This window comes from Aethalodelphis obliquidens, unplaced genomic scaffold (genome assembly GCF_003676395.1).
Source record: "Aethalodelphis obliquidens isolate GAN/ISIS:26980383/991018 unplaced genomic scaffold, ASM367639v1 scaffold3, whole genome shotgun sequence".
Taxonomy (NCBI): Eukaryota; Metazoa; Chordata; class Mammalia; order Artiodactyla; family Delphinidae; genus Aethalodelphis; species Aethalodelphis obliquidens.
Window position 1 is genome coordinate 50,776,695 of NW_020837947.1, and position 24,892 is coordinate 50,801,586.

The window sequence follows — 24,892 nt, forward strand, 5'->3', positions numbered from 1 at the left end:
TTTTTTTTTTTTTTTTTTTTTTTTTTTCTGTACTCATCAGAATGGGATACTCCACGACTGTCTCACCAACTCAGTGCCAGTACACATGCTCTAGAGGACTTCTGGACTCGCAGCTACAACTGTACAAGTGCACACAGAAAATCTACCCTGTTATCCTCCACCCACTGATTGAGGATCGAATTGCACATTTCTCTTAACCATGACAGGAGAAAGCAAACAGTGAAACAGAATCATGGGCGAGCTTTCTCACTTTCCCTCCTGTTTTCATTGGTTTGTCCATACCATTCTAATTATCATGAAAGGGCTCTGCGTATAGAGAGATTGCTTCACTGACTTCCTGGATCACCGAAAGCCATCAGGGTTGAAATTTCATCCAAGTCTTTCGTGACGCCCAGCAAATATTCCCCCTCGGATTATTTTACACCTTGAGGGCATTTTGGTCTTCAGTTCAACACTCTTGCTCTGTTCCCAAATGGGGCGCTATTTAAGGGAATTTAAGGAGAAAGCTGAGAAGAATAAACATTTACCGAGTTCTCTTGGCATTCAGTCTCTGAAAAACCACAGTATAAACTATTCATGCTGCTTCTTACATCTGTCAGATCGAAAATTAAAAGCCATAAAAGTGTAACACTGAAAATATGGCATTAAAAAGGATAAAGGTGGCCTTTGTAAAAATAACAAGAAAAGTATATTAGCCAATAAAATATTTTAACTCTTCATTTAAAAGTGCATCCTAGGCAGGACAGAGATGAATCTGAAGCATTGGGACTCCAGTATGATCCCTCTCCGCCGTCAAAACGTGAACAGTATAGGTCCAAAACCGTACAATGCAAATCACAATTCTTCGTGTAGCAGCAAAACCACAGCAGTTTTTAAAAAGATTAAAAAACGATTTTTGTTTTCAAATCTGTATCATCTTCCAGCCTCACCCTCTGAGCCTTGAAGATGAGGCAGGGAGAATACCTACATTGGTCCTTGTGGCTTGTTGGTGTTTTGTCGGGTTTTTTTTGTTTTTGTTTTTGTTTTTTCTTTTAAACCAGGGGCAAAATCCCTAAGTTCCTCTGGGGAGAAGCAGAGATGGTGGCAGCAGGAAGGCTGGGCCCGCTTGGTGGGTCCAAGACGTGCTGGCTTCTCTGGGCTAGAGGCCACCGAGGGAGGGCTGCTTCCTCTGAGATGCTTAATGACAGGAAGCGGCTTTATTTGCTTGAGTTTTAGCCAGAGGGGGTGGTGAGCTGACCAGCTGGTGTCACTGGATGGTGAGACATGGTTTGCTCTGCGCCCTCTCTCCATGCAAGGTACCCTGTGAGTGAGCGTTCCTAGAAAAAGAGGAAAAGGGGTTTGTTAGAATCCACTAGACCAAACTACCCCCCACCCCCCAGGCTGGGGAGAACCCGGGCATGAGTCAGAGCAGCACACTCTCCAGCTGTCAGGTCAGACTTACAACAAGGCCCCAGAACTGGGGCGGCGCAGCCTGATTTCCACACAACTTTCATTCACAGTTCTGCGCAGGATCAGCCCTGCCAGCTTTGTGTGAGGAAATGAAACTCGAGTCGCTTTTTGGAATACCATAATGAGCATGGAGCACCACGCCCTCACCCAAAGACTGCAGCAGCATCCTTTGCAACCCAGCAACATTCACTCTCCACGTTACTGCACGCTTAACTGGCAGGAGGTCTTTGGAGTTGCCCAAGGGCATCCCAAAGCCAGGCAAGGTCATCGGGGGACCCTGGTGTTGCAGACCTCAAGCCTGTACCCCGTGTAACAGCCCTAGTGTCTGCTGCAAAGGAGGAAGGCCATGAGATGGACTTTTTAGAACGTGAAAAATTCCTGGGGCACAGAGACCACTCTTCAGAGGTTTCCTACAGGGGCGACTGAGCTGGAAGAAGAGCCCCTCTCTGTGGGTCTTGCCTGAGAAAGGTGAGCCGCTCACATCGCTTCACGTCCAGACCAAGCATAGGACTGGGATCCCAGGGCAGAAGGTCTGAATAGGACTGTTGGGCTCTGCCTCTCTTATCCTTACTGGCTTATTTCATTTGCTACCAGTCCCTTGGCTTGAAGCCTCCTAAGGACACTCCATCACCCCCGGGAAGCAGCCATTCAGAAGGCATCCAACTAAACTGTGAAGTCCCTGAGGTCTGGGGCTGTGTCTGTTTTGCTCAAATCCCTACACCCGGGGACAAATGTATTCAGCTCAACACACATTTGTCAAATGAATGAGAATCAAACAGCTCTTGTCCCCCATGTCCCAAAACGGTACTTTTTTTTTTCCTGCCAATAAATGGGGATGTCAGATACGTGAATGGGAAAATTTGGCTAACGTGAGGTGGTGGGAGAGGACTTGTAAACATCTTTACAACTGTTGAGATTATTCCTAGACCAGTGAACAAATAATTTCAGGTGATAGAATGCAGAACTTGAAGGGACCCCAGAGATAATATACACAGTTTCCCGCATTTTATAGACGAAGAAATGGAGGCCACAAAGAGAACTGGAGTGTTCAGAGTGTCTGTAGCATGAATTTAGCTCAAGCGTGAGGAGGTCAAAATGCCCATTGGGAGGACTAGGTCCAAGCTTGTGCTTTGAACCCTGCTATCCAAATACTGGTGTTAATGGTAACCATAATAATGATCAGCCAAAAACAAGGTTTGAAAATCTGAATGTGCATGACAGGAAATGCCTGAGTTCCCCAAATCACATTAAATCACCAGATCTGTGTGCATTTAATATGTATATTAAATAACCAAAGTGAAAATGCAAAACACCACAAATATGCAATGGGAGTGGAATTACAAGGTCATGGAAACCTTTTCATTTGGCATGGTCAGATTTGGAAATGTGGCTATTTCTCTCAGAATAAAGAGCTCACTTTAATTTCTTTCTTTTCTTCCTCTTCTTTCTTTCTCTCTTTCTCTCCTTCCTTCCTCTTTCTCTCTCTCTCTTTTTTCCTTCCTTCCTTCCTTCCTCCCTCCCTCCCTCTCTTCCTTTCTTTCCTTCTTTCTTTCTAAGACATAATGGTGAGAAGAGGTACAGAAACAAAAACACCGAGAGCCACCAACAAATGAGAAGTCACAAAGGATTGGGAAGAGGCCTTGGAAACGGACCCAAGTGGATCCTGAGACATACTGTAGCTGCTTCTGGGCGGGATTTACTTTTGTTTAGGAAGCACAGCCTGGAACTTGCTTTGGAGGGAGGGAAACCATCCCTACCTCTGGGCTTGGGACTAAGAGTGACCAAATCTTGTAGTCAGAGAGGAGCTCTGAATCCTTCTTTAAAAAAGGAAAAGGAAAAGAAACGGTGTTGAATGGTTTCTTCCAGTGACTGAGAAACGCCACCATTTTGAATTACTCACTCAGGAACGCTGCGACTGCTTTTTCAAGGGTGTAAATTGTTTCTTTAATGTAATCATGAACCCCCCAAAGAGGACTATTTCTCAAATAAGTTTCCTTACATTGAAATCGCCTTTGGACAAAGGCCAAACATGGACAGCATCAGCCTACTTAGAGAAAATCTCAAGGCTTTCATAAGGGACTAGGAAAACGGGATTATAATGAGAGCCATTCTGGAACCTTAACTACAGCGTTTGCCATCCCAAACGCTCTAATAATCATTATTATTCTCTGGTATCTATTATTGTCTGGTAAATAATATGTGTTTTCCCCCAAAGTTCTACTGGGTGCAGCTGCACCGCACTCTATTGTTTGCAGCCCCACTCCTGCTGCCTAGAAAGCCTCCTCACGCCAAGCTTATTTCAAGAGAATGGCAAAGGGAGGATCTGGGCCGCTTCCTTCCCTCTCACCGCGCACTTGCCGTGTCTGGGACACCCACCCAGGCCAGATGGTGGCAGTGCAAGTCCCTCTCGGCGGATAACGTTTGAGGAGGGGGTAAACTGAAGGCCCCCTCCTCTGCCCTCCTGACTCTGGCTGGTTCAGGGCAGCCCCCATGTTGGCGACACAGAATCAATGAAAATGAAGAACCAAGCTTGGGCATCACTTTCCTGACAGTTATTTGTTTGCAAGGTGTGAGACTCAAAAGTGGGGAGGAAGTGACCTTGGAGTTTTAGAAAGTGATCATGGCAGGAAGTTCCAGAGCCCAAGTCCGTTCCGACTCAGCCCCTGCTAAGCAGAGGTGTCTTCTAGAACAGTCGGTCCTCTCTGTCTAAATTTCTTGGTCTGAGTAAAGGGGAAATTTCTACAATATGTGAGACAGAGACGCAGGTTACAGCATGAACCCTATGTAGCCGTGTGACCTTGGACCTATTCCTTGACCTCCCCAAGCCTGGATTCTTCCTCTGTGAAATGAAGGCATGGGTGAGATTTTCTATTACATCTTCCATTTCTCATATTCTGGGATTGTAGGATCTTTGGACCAAAGCCATCATCAGGTATGGTGGTACACAGTTATCCATGTATAAGAAAGACTATTCATTTCTCTATCCTGAAGTCCCAAGTTTCAGAAAGAGTCTCCTTCTTTCTATTAATCACATACACACACTCTCACCTCTGGCAGAGATTTCTGGAGTGTCCCTTAATGCAGGGGGTTCTGGGGACGTGGTTCTACCTGTGCCTCACATTCGGGTTTTCCTCTGAATTGGGGTTTGTCTGAAGGCAGGACAACCCAGGGCCCTGCCATGCGGAACATCTCACACACACACACACACACACACATCCCATCCCGTGGACCATGCTGCACCGTGTATGAAGACCAGCTCCACAGTGCGTGGTCTCCAGCAGGCATGTACGGTCAGCGTCTGCAGAACTCTAGGCCCAGCTGCCCCTTCTGGCCAGAAGAATAAAGTCTCTCCCTCATGGACTCAGCTGCACACCAAGTGCCCTGAACAAGCCTCTGACCACCGGCAATTTCCCTTTCCATCAGGAAAGCATTGCTAAGAATGTGACTGAGTTACTTCTCCTTTATCACATAAGCGTTGTCAGAGTGTCATAGGGAACAAAAATAGGCCTGAGTACTAATAACTTCTTTCAGTGTTGATACTGTCAACATACCATCATCCTCACCTTTTCTTCTTTGACCTTTACAGCCTAAGATGTATGCAGGTTGCATTTAAAAGGAAATTTTATAATTTCCAGGCAACCACTCCCAAAAGTAAACGTGTATCCAAAGAAACTGTCTGTCTTATTCTGCATCCCATCATAGTCCCTCCATGGCACAAGATTTCACCTCCACCAGGCAGCCTGCCTCCATTAATCTAATCTGTTTTCTGAACTTTTATTCTTCTTTGCTTCCTCAAATACCTCTGTCATTAGCATAATCAAAATCCAGTAGGTCTGTCCTGTCTTACCTGTCTAGAAGGCAAGCTCTCCAGGTCCATCATATTTATTCCCCAGAGTCCAAAATCCCGTGGCATCAACCCTATAATGTACAAGAGATGCCCGCTGCCAGGCCGGCTTGCCTTTGTCCAGTTACCCCAGCCCTGCCCGTGATGCCACTCGGGCACATCGGCCCATCACTTATCACGGTTAAATACAGCTATTACGTGCTGGCTTCAGCCACGCTGTTTATCTGGGACAATAATGAGTCCCTGAGGACTGGATTGCTCTCAGGTAGCCACAGCTATTCTGGGACGCTCACAAGGGTAGAACCCCGTGGTCAATGAACAGAGCCGCCTGCACCAGCTGATAAGGCTGGGTGTGATGCCAGACAGTGGTCTCTGCACCAAGGCCATCCCGGAAAGGGCTACGGCTTGCTGAGGTTTTGCCAAAAAATGGCTCCCTCTCTCCTCCATCGACCATCGCTTCATGAAGAGTTCTGAAATGGCTTTTACCAAGTTGGAAACCGTTTTCATTTACGAAGTGGATGGTATCTCTTTTCTTATAGCTTGCTAATTGATGAACGTAATTTAAAAACATCGCTTCTCTAGCACGATTGCTATGGGAAATAACCCATGGTGAGGAGAGGGGAGTAGGGCCAAGGGTGAGCTCCAGCACCACTGAGCTGCCCACGGCCTGGCTCTGATAAGCTAAGGCTCAAATTATTTAAAAGAAAGAAAATTAAACCAAACATGAGACCTTGCTTTTCTTTTTTATAATTTTCCCCTTTAGCAATATCTCTTATTTTACTCTTTAATCAATAAAAATCCCAACCACACAAGACTCCCTACTGAGATAACTCCATCTTTAATTTTTTGTTTTACAAATTTAAATTTCGGTTTTCTTTGCTTAGCTGGTTCTAGGAGTTAAATGGGCAGAGAGACCTGTTTATTCATATGAGTGGCCAGTGCTATCTTGCTGACCTCTACAAGATCTTGGGGGGGACAAAGAACCCTGAGCCACAGAACCCCCTCTTGTGCACTTGCAAAAGCCTTTATCTTCACCCTGGACAACGGATCTCTTTAGCCACTGCAAATCTTTTTTTAAAACCTGGGAGTTTAAGCTAAACAAATTACCCTGTCTCTGGTCCTTTTCTAAAAGCAGGCAGGGATTCATGACTAACTGCACACATTTTTACAAATGCACTGGAGCAAGTGGCTGCATGCATTCGTGAAAGAGAAAAATAAAATGAAGAATTACATGATATAGCTAATGTTTTACAAGAAATTTTGAATAAGAGCCTCAAGCCCTATGCCGCCTGGATTTCAAGACCAAGCACTTCCTATTATGGTTTGGGAAAGCTGCAGTGTTTTCAAAGAAAGTTACATTTACTGAGCACTTAATGTCAAATACTGCGCTAGGCACTTTTATATATTTATTTCACTTAAAAACAAATATATTTTATATACTTATTTCATTGACACAACAATGCTACGAAGTATTTATTACTGTCTCCATTTTACAGATGAGGAAACTTTCCCAAGAAGGTTAAGAAACTTACTTGCTCAAGGTCACCAGCTAGAAAGGGGCCAAGCTGGATTGAAGTCCAGCTCCTACAACCTCAAAGTCCATGCTCGCCTCGGAGTGCTATCCCCTAGCCCAGGTTTCACCTCTCCCCTTCCTCACCCTGACAAGCAGGGGTCACAATGTCAAAGTTGGCAGGGGCCTTAGAGACAAAACTCCGAGAAACTATTTGCTAAGAAATAATAATTGCATTTTCATTCAAGTCCTATCCAATACACAAACTAGCTGATGCCGGTTCTTGTGCCTTCCAAAAATTCTGCCTTGGACACAAAAGTAGATGTTTATTGTACTAAGATTGAGTCTGTTATTTATTTATATAATCTGAACACAGGCAGTCTAAGTTAAAAAAAAAAAAAGGAAAGAAAAGAAAAGAAAAAAAAGAACCTAGAGAAAAGAGCAGCTTTACATGGCAAGTAGCTATTGTCTATGGATCAACAGACTTTAAGATTTTAGGCTAGGTCTGGAAAAGAGGTCTGACACTTTACAACCAGCCTTTTAGCAGAAAGAGAGAGGGAGAAAGAGAGAGAGAGAGAGAGAAGGGCTTCCTTTCACGGAAACTTCGTGTAAAAAATTAGAGCAAGCATGCTGATTCCCTGCTACCCCCCTCTAACAGCCAAGGAGATGGAGCGTGTGCTTAATAATTGCTTTTCTGCAACCCTTCCACCCTTCCACCCCAGATGTTCAGGTACAACCTATTTCCTCTCTGAAATCAGCTGCCCGGTGTGAGGCAGTGATGCCGTGGGTAGCAAACGTATGACTCTGGTCCTTGGCACAGGGCGTGTAACTCAAGCAGCTCTGGTCGTATCCCGTGTCCCACTGAGGGGAAAGGCAGATGAGGACTCAGGTTCTAATCCTGGCTGCGCCACTCTGTGACCTTGAGCGTTTACTCTGTTTGTCCCAGTCCCTACTTATAAAAGTGGAACCAGACATCTTAGGAGAATTTCTGGAATCATTTCCCTAACCTCCGAGGTTGACAGCATCGAAATGTTTCGTTACCTCCCATTACACGTTGAGGGAAGACGTTCTGGGCTGCAGGGGCTACCATTACAATTCTTATAATGAGCACCTAGTATATATATGCCAGGTGGGCATTTTCCTTCTGTTATTTACACTGGAGCCTGATAACGCTATGAAGTATGGGTTATTATCTTCATTTTTTTTGTATATAAGACATGCTCGGTGGTTCTGCAGGAAGATTCTGGAGCCAGGCTGCCAGTCAGATCCCAGCACTGCCATTTACTGGCCAGTGACTCTGGGTAGGATATTCAACCACTCTGTGCCTCAGTTTCTTCATCTATAAAATGGGTTTAATAATGGTAGCCCAGAGGGTTGTTGTGGGCATGTAACATCTGGAACACTGCTTACATATAGATAGTGCTCAATAAACATTAGCCATTACAATTATTAAATGAGAAAAGGTAGGCATAAAGTGGTTATAAAACTGGTCCAAACTCACAGCTGGTTTTCAGATCCAAGCAGACCTCACTCCAGCCCTGGACTCCTCTCCCAGGCATTGTAGCCTAATAGGACAGTAACTCCATTTCCTGGGCACCTCTACCTATGTTTTCTTATCTGCTCCTCCCAGCAGTGTTATGACCTTGAGACTGAGGCTTGGGGAGGTAAAGTCGCTTCCTCCTTCGCTTACTAATTGGCTCTGCTGGGATTTGAACCCAGGCTGGCCCAACCCCAAAGCAGAAGTCTGTATCCACTAAACCACACCGCTGCCTTCCTTCACTACCAGGAGCCCACTGTCACCACATGTGGAAGCTTCAGAAGATGTACGACCTGGGAAGTTACAAAAGATAAAAGGACATTTCCAAAAGTTGCCACACCACTTTAAACGTGCCTGCCAGCCCTGGGAGGATCTGATTCAGCTTCTGTGAAGGTGTCTGAGGTTGAGCAAAGCCACGCAAGCCTTGTGGCTGCTCTTCATTCCAGGGACCGAGCTTTGGGCATCACTAGGGCCACCGTCCAGGCTCCACGTCCATCCTCAGGGAAGTCCTCTGCTAGGAGAGCCGCTGCCTGCCTTGTGCACCCATTGGGCGACCGACGGCCTGCACCACGCCCTGCCCCACTGGCCTAAGGCTCAGAGCAGCTGGGCAGTCAGAAGGGTGGAGCCCCTATTTCCACGGCAACCTGGGGCCCGGCCAGCATCCCCCTTGACTGAACTTTGGAATGTTGTGAGGTTTCCTTCCACTGTGTGCTATGAAACCTCTTAGGTCTGCTCTGGGCACAAAGAAGAGAGCTCATCCTCCCCTTGCATTGCCACAATGGCTTTACACACGTAAAACATAGATGTGGCAGCTCTGGCGGCTCACACTGCAGCGATAACATCCCGCAGTGTTTAGAATCCACTGCTGGTAACAAGCCTGTCATCAGAATTCAGTGATCAGCTCAGCGATGCTAGTCTTTCTCTTGCTTCCTTTTCAGTGCACAAACAGCTGCTGAAGTAATTTTCCTCAAACACAGATTTCCTCCTGTCACTCCTCTGCTCGAGGTCGTGGTGACATTGCCTAACGTACAGAGTACAAGTGCTACAACCTCCCGCTCCACTGCCCACCTGCTCTCCTCCAGCCTCCACCCCCTCTCCGTCTGCAGCCGAGCCCTTCACTCCAGCCAAGCGAAGGGCAAGGTCATCCCTCACGCGACTTCCTCTTCTCCGCACCTGTGGCTCTTGCCATCCTACTGCCTCTTTTATTCCTCCACTCCCGACTGCAAGTTCAAGGCCCTCCCCAGTTTTAGAACCTAACTCCAAACTCACCTGCTGTATGGAACCCTAACCTGGTAACTCCATTAACTAGACCTCTCCTGACACTCTTCTCGTTCATTCACTCAATAAATACTCATGTGCCCATCCTGCCAGCCACAAGCTAGGTAATCAGTTACAACAATGTGTGAACTGCCCCCATTCACACCAAAGCCCTCACCAAAGCCCCCTGTCTACAGTGTCATATCTGTTTGCAGGTCCTGCATAATGCTTGTAATAGTGGCCTTGGTTACTTCTTGCCTCACTCAGGTTATTAGCTCCTCAAAACAAGTCTAATGAGACTCCTGCCACTGCCTCTCCCACTTTTTTTTTCTTTTCCCTCCCTCCCTCCCTCTTTCCTTCCTTCCTTTCTTTCTTCCTTCCATCTCTTAATAACAGTGTCCCTGCATGGAGTCAGTATTCAATACAGTTAGTTGAAAATGGATGTGTTTTCCCCTCTAGGGAAATAAATGAAGACTATCTTTGAACCATAAATGAGTGAAAGGGGACTGCCTCCCTCTGTTCGGATATGATTAAGAGTTTATTAACTTTCATGGGTCATAATATATTAATTAAGTATAAATTAACCATTCTAAATATAAGGTTTTTTTTAAAAGTTACTATCCCTGTGCATCTCACACACACACACACACACACACACACACACACACACACACACAGCTGAGACACAGAACAAGTTGATCGGAGGATCAGACAGTGGGAGGCGCTATCAAAACCAGAACCCTGAATGAGTGACCACTCAGCTTCATTTGCAAGGTCATAAGGTTTTTCCACAAAAAATTTTTCATAGTTTTTCAACTAGTATTTGGGATTCAAGTTGCTCAGACCTTGGTGGATATGAAAATAGACCTTCAGTCCCATGTTTACGATGTCACCGTATTAAATGAGAGGAATGGAGGGACCTGGATATATTTTTGGTTTGGCAAATTGTAAAACTATTTTTTTTCAAACATTTGGGGTTTGGCTAAAACCAAAACTTACTTTGCCAAGCACTTTGGCCTTAATTTTTAAACCCATGTGTATTTTAAAAGAAATTCAATCTATATGTTTCTGACTCATTTACACTTAACTCATGAAAATGCTGTTTGGTAAGAGCTATTAGATGTCCAAGCAAGTTTATGAGCCCTTTTAAGCCTTCTTTTCCTCGTTCTTGCCAGAAAGTTGTATTTTGCCAGCCATAAAGAGTGTGAGCCCCAGAGGCCTGTGGTCAGTTTGAAATTTATAACCTCTGAAGCTTAAATGGATTCTGACTTGGAAAAAGGTTTTTTCGCTCTCCTCTTTTTCATATTAAGTGCTCGAACAGGCTACTTATGATAAAGATGGGATCCTGTGTCTCAGTTTCCAAGATGGCTGAGGGTGAATGGTGAAGAATTCCATCTAACCACCAATAAACTGCCTCTAAGACATTTTGGAGGAACAATACGACACTTTAAGTTCCTCTGGACACAGATCCAATACTCTAGTGGAAAGTTTTACTAATTACTCTCAGGATAAGAAAAAGAGGTAGGAATCAACATGATTCAAGTTGAACATTTTATCTTTGGGGGACTTGGTAATTCTTTAAAAAATCACAGACAACCAATCCTGTTTATGACTTCTTATACATTTAAAAAATAAGCTGAATCTACTAAAAACGACATTTGAATTAAAACCAGAAAAGCAGGAAGAACGTGCATGCGTGCTGCAGTGACTTCACCCTGTATCTACTGGACGCTCAGATGATGCTCAGATACCACTCAATTGTAGTATTCTAGTGGGAGAAAGCTTTTGGATAAAGTACTTAAAAATGGCTTATAAATATTTAAAGTATAAGCATCTAACAAATCATAATGACAAAGTTTTACATTTAACCACATGTGCTCCAAATATCTTGAAATTAGTCTAAATATGGGTTTAAAATATCAAAAGGGCTTGTTGATGGGATGCAGAACTTTGCAGAGAAACTTAAACCTGATCATTCTTGCTCTCACAACACCCAATAGGCACAATTTTTAAAGTGTGCGTGTATAGATTTCCTTAGAAAAAGATCATGCTACGGTCTGAATTTCCAAAACAAGAGTTGAAGGATGAAATATAGGGTTTCCCCTTCTCTCACCAAATGCAACTTAGCCACTTTGCTTCTAGATAATTTGTTATTGTAGGTTGGCTCAAATTTAAGACAGTAACATCTTAGAAACAGTTGGAGAACGAAGCCAGCTGCAAGGAGGATATCATTACAAATTGAGACACATGTTATATGGGAATACCATTCATTTTCAATACCAAAAACATGTCTGGGGAAATAAGCCATGCAAATGAGGGAGAGATATGCTTTTTAATTGCATTTTTTGGACATTAGGTCAATGTTTCATATCCAACGGGTCCATAATGTATGTTTCTCCCTTCTGTTCTTCTGTCGCATTCTTACTTCCCTTTTTACCCAAAACAAAACACAGCTTGCTATCGAAGAAAGACAACAAAGCAGAGGTTCAAAGGGGGAACTGATGAGACAGCCAGCATTGCAGCCAACTGTCTGGATGGAATGAGGCCGGGGAGTGCCGGACAGCTTTGATTGACCCAGTCCTGACCCCACGCCCACGTGGAAAGGCAGTTCTGCTCTCGTGTTCCCTTCTCTCTATTCAGACTTGTGTGTTTGGTAAAATTGCACAAGCATGTTGTTGCTTATGGCCACAGCTCAGTCCTAGGAGCTCAGAGTTAAGGGATATCAGGAGCTACTTGAATGGTGTCAATTTAAGAATGTTTAGTACACTCAGGAGCTTTTTTTTTTTTTTTTTTTTTTTTTTTTTTGCGGTACGGGCGCCTCTCACTGCTGTGGCCTCTCCCGTTGCGGAGCACAGGCTCCGGACGCGCAGGCTCAGCGGCCATGGCTCACGGGCCCAGCCGCTCCGCGGCAATGTGGGATCTTCCCGGACCGGGGCACGAACCCGTGTCCCCTGCATCGGCAGGCGGACTCTCAACCACTGCGCCACCAGGGAAGCCCCACTCAGGAGCTTTCTAAAGCACAAAAGATGCTTTAAAAGTTTTGTTCTCATGTCCTTTGCTTTTGCTCCGGTCATTTTCACTAGAATCTTTTAAATGACCCCCTTGAAATAATTTGTGTGCGTGCGTTTCCCCTCCTTGCTGATGGCTGCACATTCTCAATCCTGACCCCACCCTACTTTTTTCTCAAGCAGAATGCTGTGGAAATCCGTAAATCTAGAGAAGAGCTCTCCGTGGTTAGTACTGCAAGCTGGCATCTGAGATGGCATTTACTCCTTTTCCTTGAGAATGGGACCCTGTTAGATGATACCAGTGCTAAATTGTTTATCTTTTAAACTAATTTATTTGTTTCTCTGAAATGAATTCCTTTTATGTTTTTGAGGCATTTGTAAAAAAAAAAAAAGTTTACACATGCAGAATGCATTGCCTTAACATGCAGCCATGTATATTTAAACCAGCAACTGAAGGATACAAAATAATTCTGGGTGGGATAGGGTGAAGGAAAACAGAATGGCCACCCTCTGTCCCTTTGACACAATCTTTTCAACAAGAGAGTCTGGAAAAGGCAGAGTGTTGGTGGCGGATGGTGTTCTACTACATGAGGTAAGTGTTCCAGGCTGCAGTGGATTTTGGTCCTCAAACACCTCTGCCCCTCTGTGATGCTTGTCTGCATGAAGGTAGGTGTAAATGATTGAACCAGGATGCCCAGGAAGTTGCTCGAGCCAGCAAGGGAGTGATTCATTGGAAACCAGACAGGGAACTTATTTCTAGTGCCCTCCTGGGCAATGGCTTGTTAGTAGCTGGTTGAATGCTTTCACCTTTCCAAGCACACCCTCTCCAGGTGAAGAAGCATGCTAGGGAGCTAGGGGGCTTGGTAGCGCTCCAAGACACGGCCATGCCAATGCCCTGGTGTTTACTGATCTGTCCACTTCTCCGACTCAAGCCATTCTCCTCCCTTGGCCTCAACAGCAGGGTAGAAGGTTTTCCACTGAAGGACAGCATCTGCCTGTACAGCACAAACTTTGGAAGTCCAAGTGCTGGGGAAGTGTCTAGCTTGTTTCTTTCCTTGCTTCCCCTTTCTTCTTTCCCACAGGCACTCACAAGTTATAGTAACTTGAAGAAAAGTCTATCACCCTTTGCATTTTGTCACTAAGGCAATCTTATTGAGGCAAGGGTCCACAGCAAAAATTGTTAAAAATAAATTCCAAGTTTTAAGGGAAACTTACAATTAATTCAGCTTCCTCAGAGTAACAAGAAAAATTTCTGCTCAGGTATTGCTTGGTGATAATATAAAATAATCTTTCAGAGATGTAAGGCATACTTTTCCTGTAGCCAAAATCTATGGACTGCTCCTCCCAAGAAAACCTCCGTGCACAAGCACATAAAGCTTTCCACAAAATTCCAGAGGGAATAGCTGAAGGCTATGCGTGGACAAGTCTATGGAGACCAGCTCCGGGGAGCTGACACACAGATCGGGAGGTCTGTAGATCAGGGCCAGGACTCGCGCTGCACTGCCTGACCCTGAGGATCGTTGCTAAAGCTCGCGCACTAAGCACTTCTCTTCCCCCACCCTAGCCCCAGCCCTGCTGAAGATGGAAGGCTATGGCTACACCTGAAAGAACTAAATACCCGGTCACATATGTCATTTCCTATCCCATCATAATCGGATTGAAATAATATCTAAAGCCAGGTGCCTGCACATTAAAACCCTCCTTCAACCCCCTTCTCCTAAAGGTTAAAAGAGACCTGGCAACACTGAACGAGATGTGTCTAAGGCCAACCTTGACACTGTTCATCCAGAAAATTCTCCTCTATGAGTCTCAAATGATCACAGCAAGCACTCTCTCAGGTCCTCACCACTCACACGTGCGCATGACACAGATCTGGCCGTTCCTCACTGCTGGCTCTCTGAATAACCTATACCTAGAGCTCGGCAGCCATCTGCATCCTGACAGACGGGCAGAACTTGAACATCAGGGATTACGTCACCAATGAACGTTTCCAATAACCAAGTATTAGAACATTAAAAATCTCAAGTCTGGCAGAGATCTGAGCACACCCTACTTGTACCGATTTCCTCCTCTCAGTCACAGTTTTTCCTCTTTTCCTTGCTTTCGTAGTCGGCACCCACAATCACATTTCAACTGCATGGACTTGACTTTGCAGGCAGCCAATCCTCTCAAACTTCTCAGCTGGAGAAGCCAAACTGGCAAAAAGTTACCTGCCACCTCCACCCTTGCGGCGTTCCTAATGAGGCGAGTCCCCTGCCCCCTTCTTGAAATAGTCCTTTCTGGGATTGTGGCTCCGTGGCCAGACTAATAATTAAACTCTAAACTCCAAAAAGTCAAAACTACAGCCCCCCTTCTTTAGCTCTCCCAGAGAAAACAAAAAGTGGAAGGAACTCTTGCTGTTGAGGCTAGGGGAGCATCTCGGAATGGGGGCCGGGGACAAGACTGTTGGATTTTCTTTCTGGTTTTAAAAACACATAAGGAATTTGGGAGTCACAAAGGTGGCAAGTTCTTGGTCTTGCCGCTCCTCGGAAATGGAAAAAGTGAGGGTGAAAGGGTTACTCATGGTACACATTTTTTCCATTGATTATTTTACTTAAAGAGAAGATGTCATTTCCCTGGAAAATCAAGGAGGGGGGGATATTTTCTTTTGAATATCTTCAAACATTTGCAAATGGTTACTCTGAACTCCCCAATGTACCATAAACAAGTGTAAACTGTAGAAATTCAGAAAATGTACAAATACAAACAGCTATCCCCCAAGCTCAAAGGCAAAGACAAAGAAAGGAGTATTCCATTTATAAATGGAATTCTTTGTGGAGAGAACAGTTCGGGAAATGTTTATACATTGTTTCCCTTATTATTTGGGGGGATTTTTTTTTCAGCTTACAGAAGCATCTTAAAAGTTGAAGATAAACGGAAGTTTCCAACCTTTTAAAATCGTCGACTAAACTTAATTGGTTCTGCATCTAGGAAAATATCTGCTCATTTAAATCATTTGTAATCATATCAACAAACCAGAATGCATAAAGTCAGGTAACTGGGAACAGAATATCTTCAAAATGGAAAAAAGAAAACCCTGTGATTTGCCAAGAACTAGCAAACATGATGACTTCTTTGAAGGTAACTGTAGCTGCCTGGATTACTGATTTCAAGACACAGTCTGCTTTGAATCTATTTTAAATGATTTTTAAAAATAGTAATACAGTATGAAAATGGTGGGCATAGTGAAAATGAAGAACCCAGACGAAAGTTACTGACAATGAGTCACCAGCAAGCACAAGGAGAAAGCACTCACCTGCGCCTCACCCACCACAACTCAGCCCAGGTTTGGTTTTGTTTTTTTAGTGCTTTCCCCTTTGGCTTTAACTTGTCACCAAACAGTGTTCACTGTCAGGGCACAAAAGCCATGCAGTTCTTTACTGAACAGATGCATTTCCAGTTTCCGTAACCATATGCATAGGCTGGGTTTCTGAAGGCATAGAAGAAAAACAGCACCACGTGTGCACAGAAAATCAGGAAGGGTCAGAGAATGGGAGTGAATTACGGCAGGTTGAGACTGTGCTGTGAGCTGACACGGAACTACAGAGGGCAAGAGGCAATGCGATTTAGTGGAGCAGAGGCGTTCTTCCCCCACCTTAAATCACTCGCCTTGTCACCCCACTGGAGCTGGCAAAGCCTGAGAGTCTCTGGCTTTAGAGAAAAGCTGTAATTTCTTGCGGGACCCATCATAAAAAGAATTTTCCAATCTCAGGGGGATATGGGCAATTTCATCATTGCATCTTCTGAAAATGACTGAAGCCAGGTTAATATTTTTAGTAACGACTCTGGTCCACATACAAGACCCTAGCCTGACTCTTTATTCAGAAACATATATCATCCAAATAGCCATCATATATTTAATGCTTTTATATTCTTTTGACCCTATACTACTTACGGACTAGTGACACTCTTCCTGACCTGGTCACTTCTCACTTTAGCAATGGTAGTAAAATCTTTCACCCTCTCGTTCTTCCTTTAATGTCATTTGAATGAGTGACACTAGAATGTGTTTAAAATTACAATTCCTGATGCTTTTCTGGCTTTCTAAAGGCCATCACTTTTTTTTGTCCCACATCTTCCCATTACTCACTGCTTTGTCAACCAGATTAAATTACTCTGGTAGAGAAATCAGGGGCATTTTCAATTGAGGTGACTATGAGAAGGCTGCGACTGTCTTTGGAGAGCAGAACTTGCAGATATAAAATCAAGGATTGGTGAACTGATTTTTAGTATTCTGCTCCTACTGGCAAAGCCATCAGTGGAAAAGGAAGCCTCAGACTATGGTGGCTGAGAAACCCTTCTCACACCACCCAGTAAGGCCCCTTTCACTGGCTCTGAGCTTCCCAAGCAAACTCCTGGCTGTAAGTGAGGTAGGTGCCCATGTAAATATGCTGACTTAGAGACAATGGTTTGGACACACCACATCAAGTGTTCTGGTCCACATCTACATTTCCTACCGTGGAGTAATGGGTTGGTATTCTAGGTTTTTCATTGTTGTTGCTGAAAAAAAAAAAACTGAGCACGCTAAAAACAAACAAACAAACACCATCTAAACACTTAGAGAAGTTGGTAGGTAGGCTTGGTTTTTGTCTAGGAACTTTCCCCCAAGACAACTGAGGTGGATAAAAGAATTTTATCAAGTAGGGTAATAAAGGGACCAATTAACCTATTCTCCTACAGTGGTTCAAAGAAAATGTAGCCCTGGAGTCAGACAGCCTACATTTGAATCTCAATGCTGCTTATTAACTTGGTAATCTTGGGCAAGTTACTTAATTTCTATGTCTTAGTTTCCTCATCGGTAAAATGAAGACAATAACAATTGCCAAATGGATCCTGACCCAAATAAATACTGAAAACCACTTAGAGAAGGACCTGCACATACCAACGTGAGCAACTGTTCTTCCTAGAAGGTCCACTTCTCCTACCCAGGCCTCCTTCCTCCCCGGTGTACATTTCCACCAGACTATAAGTGCCTTGAGGGCAGGCACTGCACCATATTCACCTTTGTAACCCCCAACTCCCGGAAAGAGCTGTGCATAAGTTATGTGCTCAGTAAATATTCATTTCCCTTCCTTTCCTCTCCACAAATAGTTGATAAACTTCAGCAGAACATTAGCCTGTTTGCTGTCCTTGTGGACAGAGGAGAGCGCTCAGGCTCTGGATCCAGCAGGCCTGAGTTGAATAGTGGTTCCCTCACTTACCAGCTCTGATTTGGGCAACATCTCCAAGCCTTATTTTCCTCCTTGGTAAGATGCAGACGATGCTTATTCCACCAGGATTGTTGGGAGGATCAAACAAATGAGGCCACATCTGGCTACAGTGGGCAGCCACGCAGGCTAGTTTCCCTCCCCCTTACTGAAATTCTGGACTCGTTATTTATGGTTCACTTGGTATTAAGCAGGATTCCAGACCCTCCCCTGCCAGAGGTCAGAGATGTGCGCTCTCACCCACTTTGGTGATGTTGCCCTTTTCCCCGTCAAAGCCTCCCACTGCCTGGAGAGGTGAGCACCTCACCCACTGAGCTGATGAGCCCCAAAAGGGGAGAAAGCAAAGCTGGTCAGTGATGCTTGAGGCCCACCCCGGGAAACGCTGGTTGGTGACAAATGAAGGAAGAGACCCCGTGAACACGAGCTGCTCCAACACCCTACCAGGCAAATGGGGCTTCGTGGCCGGGGTTCAGTTGGCATAGCATGTAAGGTTAGATTTTATTCTCATCGTGCAAATGGAATCCCCTGGTTATTGAGAACATTTGGTGAATTAGGACATTCTGCCAGTGACTCTACCAGCTCCAAGAAGTGGCTCAGCTTGCCTTTTAGCACAGTCCTGTAACCTCATGACTGAACATTTACTGGTCCCAAGTAATCTCTCCTTCCTCCCCACATCCTCTTCTACTTACAGGGTTGAGCCTAATAATAAAAGTGTAATTAGTAGATAGTGTTTCAATGCAGGTTCAAGAATTGGCTTTATCCTTAAGTAAGTGACCCTGGGCATGGCACTTACATGCTGTGAGTCAGTTTCCTCATCTGTAAAATGGGAATGATGTTGGATCAAGATGATGATAGTGTGTGACCACACAAGGTGTACTGTAAAACACGTAAGGTAAAACCATGATTATCAATACAACTCTCTCGCGCGCCTCCGCCCTGTAAGAAGTAAGGAGGGGTGCGCTGACTCGTGTGGAGAAAAGCCCCAGTGTACATACAAACCTTTTACTTATTCTGATTTCTAATTCGGAGGCACCTCCTTTTGAGCGGAGGCTCCAGGTCCTCGGGCCCGGCGCTGAGCATGGGCGAGGAGATGATGCACGGCGCCATGGCAGTCTTCTCCGCGGGTTTTGGCACAGGCTGGATCACGCAGCCCGTCTTGGGCAGCATACGCAGAGCATACGCGTGGTCCTCGTCCGCGGGGTTATTAAGGTTCGGGTCTGACTTGTCGCCTCCCGCCAGGGCCTCCTCCCCCATCAGCTTTTTGGCCGCCTCCCCGTCCAGGTGGCAGTTGGAAGCACAGTTGTTCTCTTTGACGGACTCCAGCTCGCTCACCGCGGGCTCCTCCGGCGACAGCAGCTTCTTGGGGGGCGCGGGAGGCGGCGGCGGCTGGGGCTGCTCAGGCGGCGGCTCCGCGCCCTTGGCGCCCTCGGCGGCGCCGCCGCGCGTGCCGTTCACAATGACATTGCAGGCCGCGGCGGCCTCGGGGCCCGCGGGCGCGCCAGGGCCCGGGTCGCCGGCGGCGGGCGGGCTGCAGTGGCCATCCCTGCAGCCGCCGCAGGTCCTGCGCTCCGCGGCGCCCGGCTCGCGCTCCGCCTTGATGTGCGCGTGCAGCGCGCGGTGGATCACGTTGTGCAGCCGGGCCCGGTGGCCCACGGTCAGGTCGATGACGCCGTCCTGCGGGCCCTGCAGCACGCCGGGGAAGCCGAGCTGGCCGCCCGCGCCCGGGGGGCTGCCGGCGCGCCGCGTCAGGTCCACCACCTCGCTCCGGCCGTGCTCCGCGGGCGCCAAGCTCAGGGCCTGGCCGGAGCAGCCGGGCGGTGAGTCCGCGGACTTGGACGAGCCCTGCTTGGAGTCCCGGGGGGACAGGGAGTGTCCGCCAGGCTTGCCTCCTGCCGCCGAGGAGTCGCCGGGGGCGCTCGGAATGAAGTTCTCCCCGTTGCTGGAAAATCCGTTGGGGGGCTTGGAATCATTGATGTGAGGGATGGGAATAGGGATGGGGATGGGCACGGGCAGGGGCACGATCACGGGGTATGGCACGAGCAAGGTGGGGGGCGGCACCAGCGGGGCGAGCGACGGCAGCCCGAAATTCATCATCTGGGGCACGGGCATCGGGCCATTTGGCATCATGCTCACTGGCGGGAAGGGGAGACTCGGCAAGGGCGCGCCCGGAGGTGGCGGCGGTAGCAGACCCGGAGGGTTCCCGGGCATGGTCGGGGTGCTCGGGGGGTGGATATGGGGCGACAGCATGGGCCGGTGCATGGGACTGGAGGTGGGGCCCAGGTTCCTGGGGCCGCCGGGCGGGGGCCCGATGCCGGGGAGCATGGGGTTGGAGAGAGGGCTGTTAGGGTTGGAGGCGTGGTGCGGCGGGCCGCGAATGAAGGGCGGGCGGATCTGCTGCATGATCTGCTGTTCCATGAAGATGGGCAGCGGTACCGGGCCGCGGTTGGTCATCACCATGGGAGGGCTGCGAGGCGGGACGCCGAGGGGAGGCCCGATGCTAGCAGGTGGCTGGACGGAGACAGGAGGGATGTTTGGAGTCTCGCTAATGGGCATGGACTTGGGCACTGGCGTAGGGATTTTAGTAACAGAGCAGTTGGCAGTGTCAGATGGAGAGACGGTGGTGGACACCGATGGGCCAGGGCCCTGGCTTTGGCCAGCTGCAGCTGCCGGGGAGGGGGCCTTCCTGCGAGCATCTGTTAGAGGGATATTCCAAGAGTCTGGAGTGAGCAGCTGCACCCCAGTGCCTTCTGCTTTATTTTCCATGGGAGGGTGTAATGTGCTGCACAGCCCAGCTGGAAGATTGGCCTGTGTCTCTTTGTAGAAAATGTCCATTTTGTACTGATTGAGACATTTTGCACTGCAGAACTGAAGCCTTCTTTCCCCGTCCCCAAAATCCAGGTATTCTTTTGTGTGTCTTATGTGCTTACACCAGTCACATACCTACAACACAGTAATAAAGAAGAAAAAAGTAAGGTAAACAATTTCCTTTGGTAGCTAGCGTTTCATGTTTTACATGAAGGTTCTTTCAAACTTTATCATAATTTTTCAAACAGGAGGAAGTGTTTCCTTCTAAAAGGTACAATTCTTAAATGTTTGTAAAACAATTTCTCTTTGGAAGCCAGAATTGCTTTATAAATATGAACTCTTCAGAATAGCAATTACCACCATCTCCTATTTTAAAAAAAGAAAAAGAAACTGTGTTATCCCATTTAAGCATGACTTTAAGGTAGATCTAACAAAAAAAAGAGTACATATACCTGCCCACATAGTTTCACTGGTCAAAGAGGCTCATTGTACATGCAAATCTAAATAGTTTTGGTGAGAAGAATTCTCCAGAAAGTTCAGTGGACTTTGAAATATAGACCCTTAAAATTCTCCTCATGCAAAGTCACTTTACACTATTGACTGTTGGATAATGCAGTTGGAAGGGGTGTGCTGTGTTAACCAATAACACATAGCACTGAACATCATTATGTCTGGCTTCCAAGGGGAAACTTGGAATTAGTCATGAAGTCTGTGTGAGGTTTAGCTATTCCCAACCTGTGATGTTGCAGCAAGCTAGAATTATTTTTTGAGCTGTTTGCCCACTCTCTCTCAGTAGTCAGAATTTTTGGTGACATTTCTTGGCAGGCAGTCTTATTTAACAACTTTTCAAACACCAAGAGAACGTTTTCCAAAAGTTTTTATGGCTTTTCCCCCCTTCAAATCTACTCCTGGCAAAAGAGAGACATCACCAAATTTATTTTAAAGTTGGGCTGCAGAACTAATTGAAGGCTGAGAGCTTTTCCCAACTGGAAATCACTAGACATCAAAGTTCAAAAAATAGTCATTCTCGGCTTCAGAACCCATTACTTTGGAGAAATTATTGTGATTTCATTAACACATTAATTTTGTAACACCATCAGCTCTCACAGATGGTGAAGACATGATCTACAATTCAAATACGACTCTTGTTTGCACAAATGTCTTTCCTTCATATGGCATTTTAAACAAGAATTAATACGAGTAATCTTGCCATAGCTATAAACAGATAAACAGATGTCAAAATTTTCAATGGTTCTTTCAGTGCCTTACTTTTTTGACTGAACATTACATACACAATCTTTTTTTCTTTTTCTTTCTTTCTTTCTTTCTTTTTTTTTTTGGTCATTTCCTCAGCACTCAAGCCTTACAGCAACAGAGGAAGAATTCTGAAACACAGTGCGATGGTGAGTTCATTGAATTTGCTTCTCTCTTCAGTAAAGCCCTGGTTCCAATATTGCTCTAAATGGAACCTGTTTTTGTTGAGGAGAGAGTCTGTTGTTCTGTTGCTGGTGCATGTTGCTTTTTTAACTATGGTAAACTGATAGCATTAAAAGATGATAAATTTTAATAATGATTGGTCACATAAACAATGCAAAAACAACATATGCTGGGCATTTGATTACTCATCTCATTGAACTCTCAGCTTTCCTAGACTGTAAACAGTGGTGGCATGCTACTATGTGATTGTGAGTATACACACTCGTGGCAGATGTAAGTCTGTTTGTGTAAATCCACTCTTTTCCTTCGCACTTTTTTTCCCACTGATATCTGCAGGTGATATACTCGATGGTGTGAGATTGAATGACAAATACTTATTGGCACACATTAGCTTTTTGTTTAGTCTCATATGAAAATACCCTTTCAAAATGCTTGTTGCAAAAACAATAAAATCAATGCTAAGATACTCCTGTGTTTCACTACAGTGTTTCAAGTTTCTCCAGAATTAAGAGGTTTGTTTTTTTTTCATAGTTGAGATGTCTAATTTACAAATAAGCACAGAATTGCCTCTGATGAGAAGAGACACACAGAATCTATCAGACTCTCAAAATTCTCATCTAGATAAAGGTTAAAGAAACTAGTAGTGAAAACTTGATGCATGTAAGTTATTATTTTTAAAACCTGATCATTTTTTAAAAGTTCATGTATAATGACATGACATTTAAATTCCAGTATGAAATAAAGCCACCTGATTCTGTTTCAATGTTAGGCATCGATAGCCTAAAATGTAAACTTTTAAGCTTGAAGTGAAGGATCAAATATAGCCTCTTTAATTATGAACTAAAAAAATTATCAATGAATTAAGCTAATTTAAAAAAATACCAAATTTTCTGGCATATTTCTTTTGGATCGTATTTTTTAACCATAAGGGGAAAGAGTTTTCTGAAATCCTTAATTGGTCTTCAAATTGCCAGATTGAATTATTTGCCTCCAGAGGATTCCTCTGTTTCCTCAAGCTAAATAAATATTTTCAAGTAGAGTCACAAAAAGTAATCTAAATATAACTTAAATGTTCTCCCTTCACTTCCTTCACTTTCAGTAATTCACTGACGAATAAGGAATGCTCACAGATCTATCCCAATTATCCAATGAGAATTCTCCACCACATTTTATCTATTTCACATAAAAAGAATTACAGACATCAAAGTTCGAAGCAAATTCTATTTCATCAAATTTTCCAGTTAAAGCAAAAGCCTAATGGTTACCCTACTTGATTTTCTGCAGCATCCGACGGTGTTTAGGTAATAGTGTGACAGTTTCTGACAATCTCATTTTGGGTAAGGAGTGTGAATGTGCGTGTCTCCTTGTCTTGTTACATTTCAATTCCGAACACTAGTCTAAAAATACAATAAGGCAATCTTTCTGATGAAGCAAAAAATTATTTGGGGAAAAAACTGTCACTTAAGAAATAACGAATCATGTCTGTCTTACAGGACACATCGTCTGAGATTAGGTCAATGAATTTATGGCACAAATGGCTGTATCATGTGAAGCAATAAAATGCAGCACATCATTCATTCTACATCTAACTAATACACTTCTAGTAATTAAAGATTTCATCGTAAGAGCCTGAGCTGATTACTTAAGATGTGGTAGTTAGGTGAAAATATATACTGTAGATCTTTCTCTTTAATAAAAGAACATTTGCATATCCATGAAATACACAGCATGTGTCTCATAAACTATGGTTTTTCTGAACTGTGGTGTTATGGGGTATTCTTCCCACCTTTTTTCCACAGACGGCTTTAATTTTTTTCAAACTTTTTGAGGCATTATTTTTTCCCTCATTATGCCAAGAAGTACCAAAATTCCTTCAGATATTTTAGAAGATAAAGACTAAGAAGTGCAGAGCTCAACTCACTGGGCTCTGGAACGATTTCCCCCTAATTCCACCCGGCTTTGTTTCTGTTGGAATCTGGCCTCTTTGGTTCCACTTCTCTCCCTAACAGGTCCCAGATTGGACGGAGCTGGGGCTGAAGCTGTTTAACGATGGCAATCTGGGGACCGAACAATCAGCTAATGCGAGGCTATTGAGCGAGACAGCTGAAATGCTTCGTATCACAAATACATAATGTATCACCGGGAAGACAAAAAGATCACAAAGGAGATAAACAAATGCATATTCCATTCAGCCCTATAACAGCAGTCCTCAAAAAGATTAAGTTTACCTTCCTGGGATGTGTCCAATTCTAAACAACAGAATGAACATTTCCTTTAGTCCATTTAGAGTATTTATATTTTGGTGGCTGGCTGCCAGGGTAGTACTTATAAGCTCAGTGGCCTGATGGATTCACTCCTTTCCTGTGAAATAAATGTGGCAACCTACACCGCTAAACTGCTCAAAAGACACTGCCTCAGCAGAAATATCACTTGCTCTTGATATAAGAAAACTGAAAGGCAGGACTTCTGGTTCCTATAACTCTTTCCATCTTGTATTTCCCCTGGAAAGAAAGAAAGCTATTCATGTTGGCAACTGAGCCTTTATATAAACGTCCAAAGTCAAAGCCAAAGTATGCCATGAGGTTACCCACATGGGCACGATATATACACTCTGCTGGGCTCAGAAGAAGATTCAGGTGATCAGGGAGGGAGACAGGGTTCCTAATTAACACACATTAATCAGCTGTCAGCTGTGGGAGTGAACTTCATCCTTCAATGGAACCCATCCACCGCTGCCTTCTGAGTGGTAACCTGGCATCAGGCGATATTTCATTAAGAAACTCTTTTGCTGAAATCTTT

General features: G+C 45.0%; 1 protein-coding gene across 2 annotated transcripts in view; it reads right to left on the reverse strand.

Moving 5' to 3' along the window:
- Positions 1-24,892, reverse strand: part of SOBP (sine oculis binding protein homolog) — a 167,535-nt gene continuing 142,643 nt past the window's right edge. For both annotated transcript variants that reach the window (XM_027089383.1, XM_027089374.1), the window contains 2 exons: positions 18,851-20,791; positions 1-1,316 (listed from right to left, as the gene is read on the reverse strand). In XM_027089383.1, the coding sequence (XP_026945184.1) occupies positions 18,854-20,791 (1,938 nt within the window). In that variant the 3' untranslated portion in view covers positions 1-1,316; positions 18,851-18,853. The remainder of the gene's footprint in view (positions 1,317-18,850; positions 20,792-24,892) is intronic.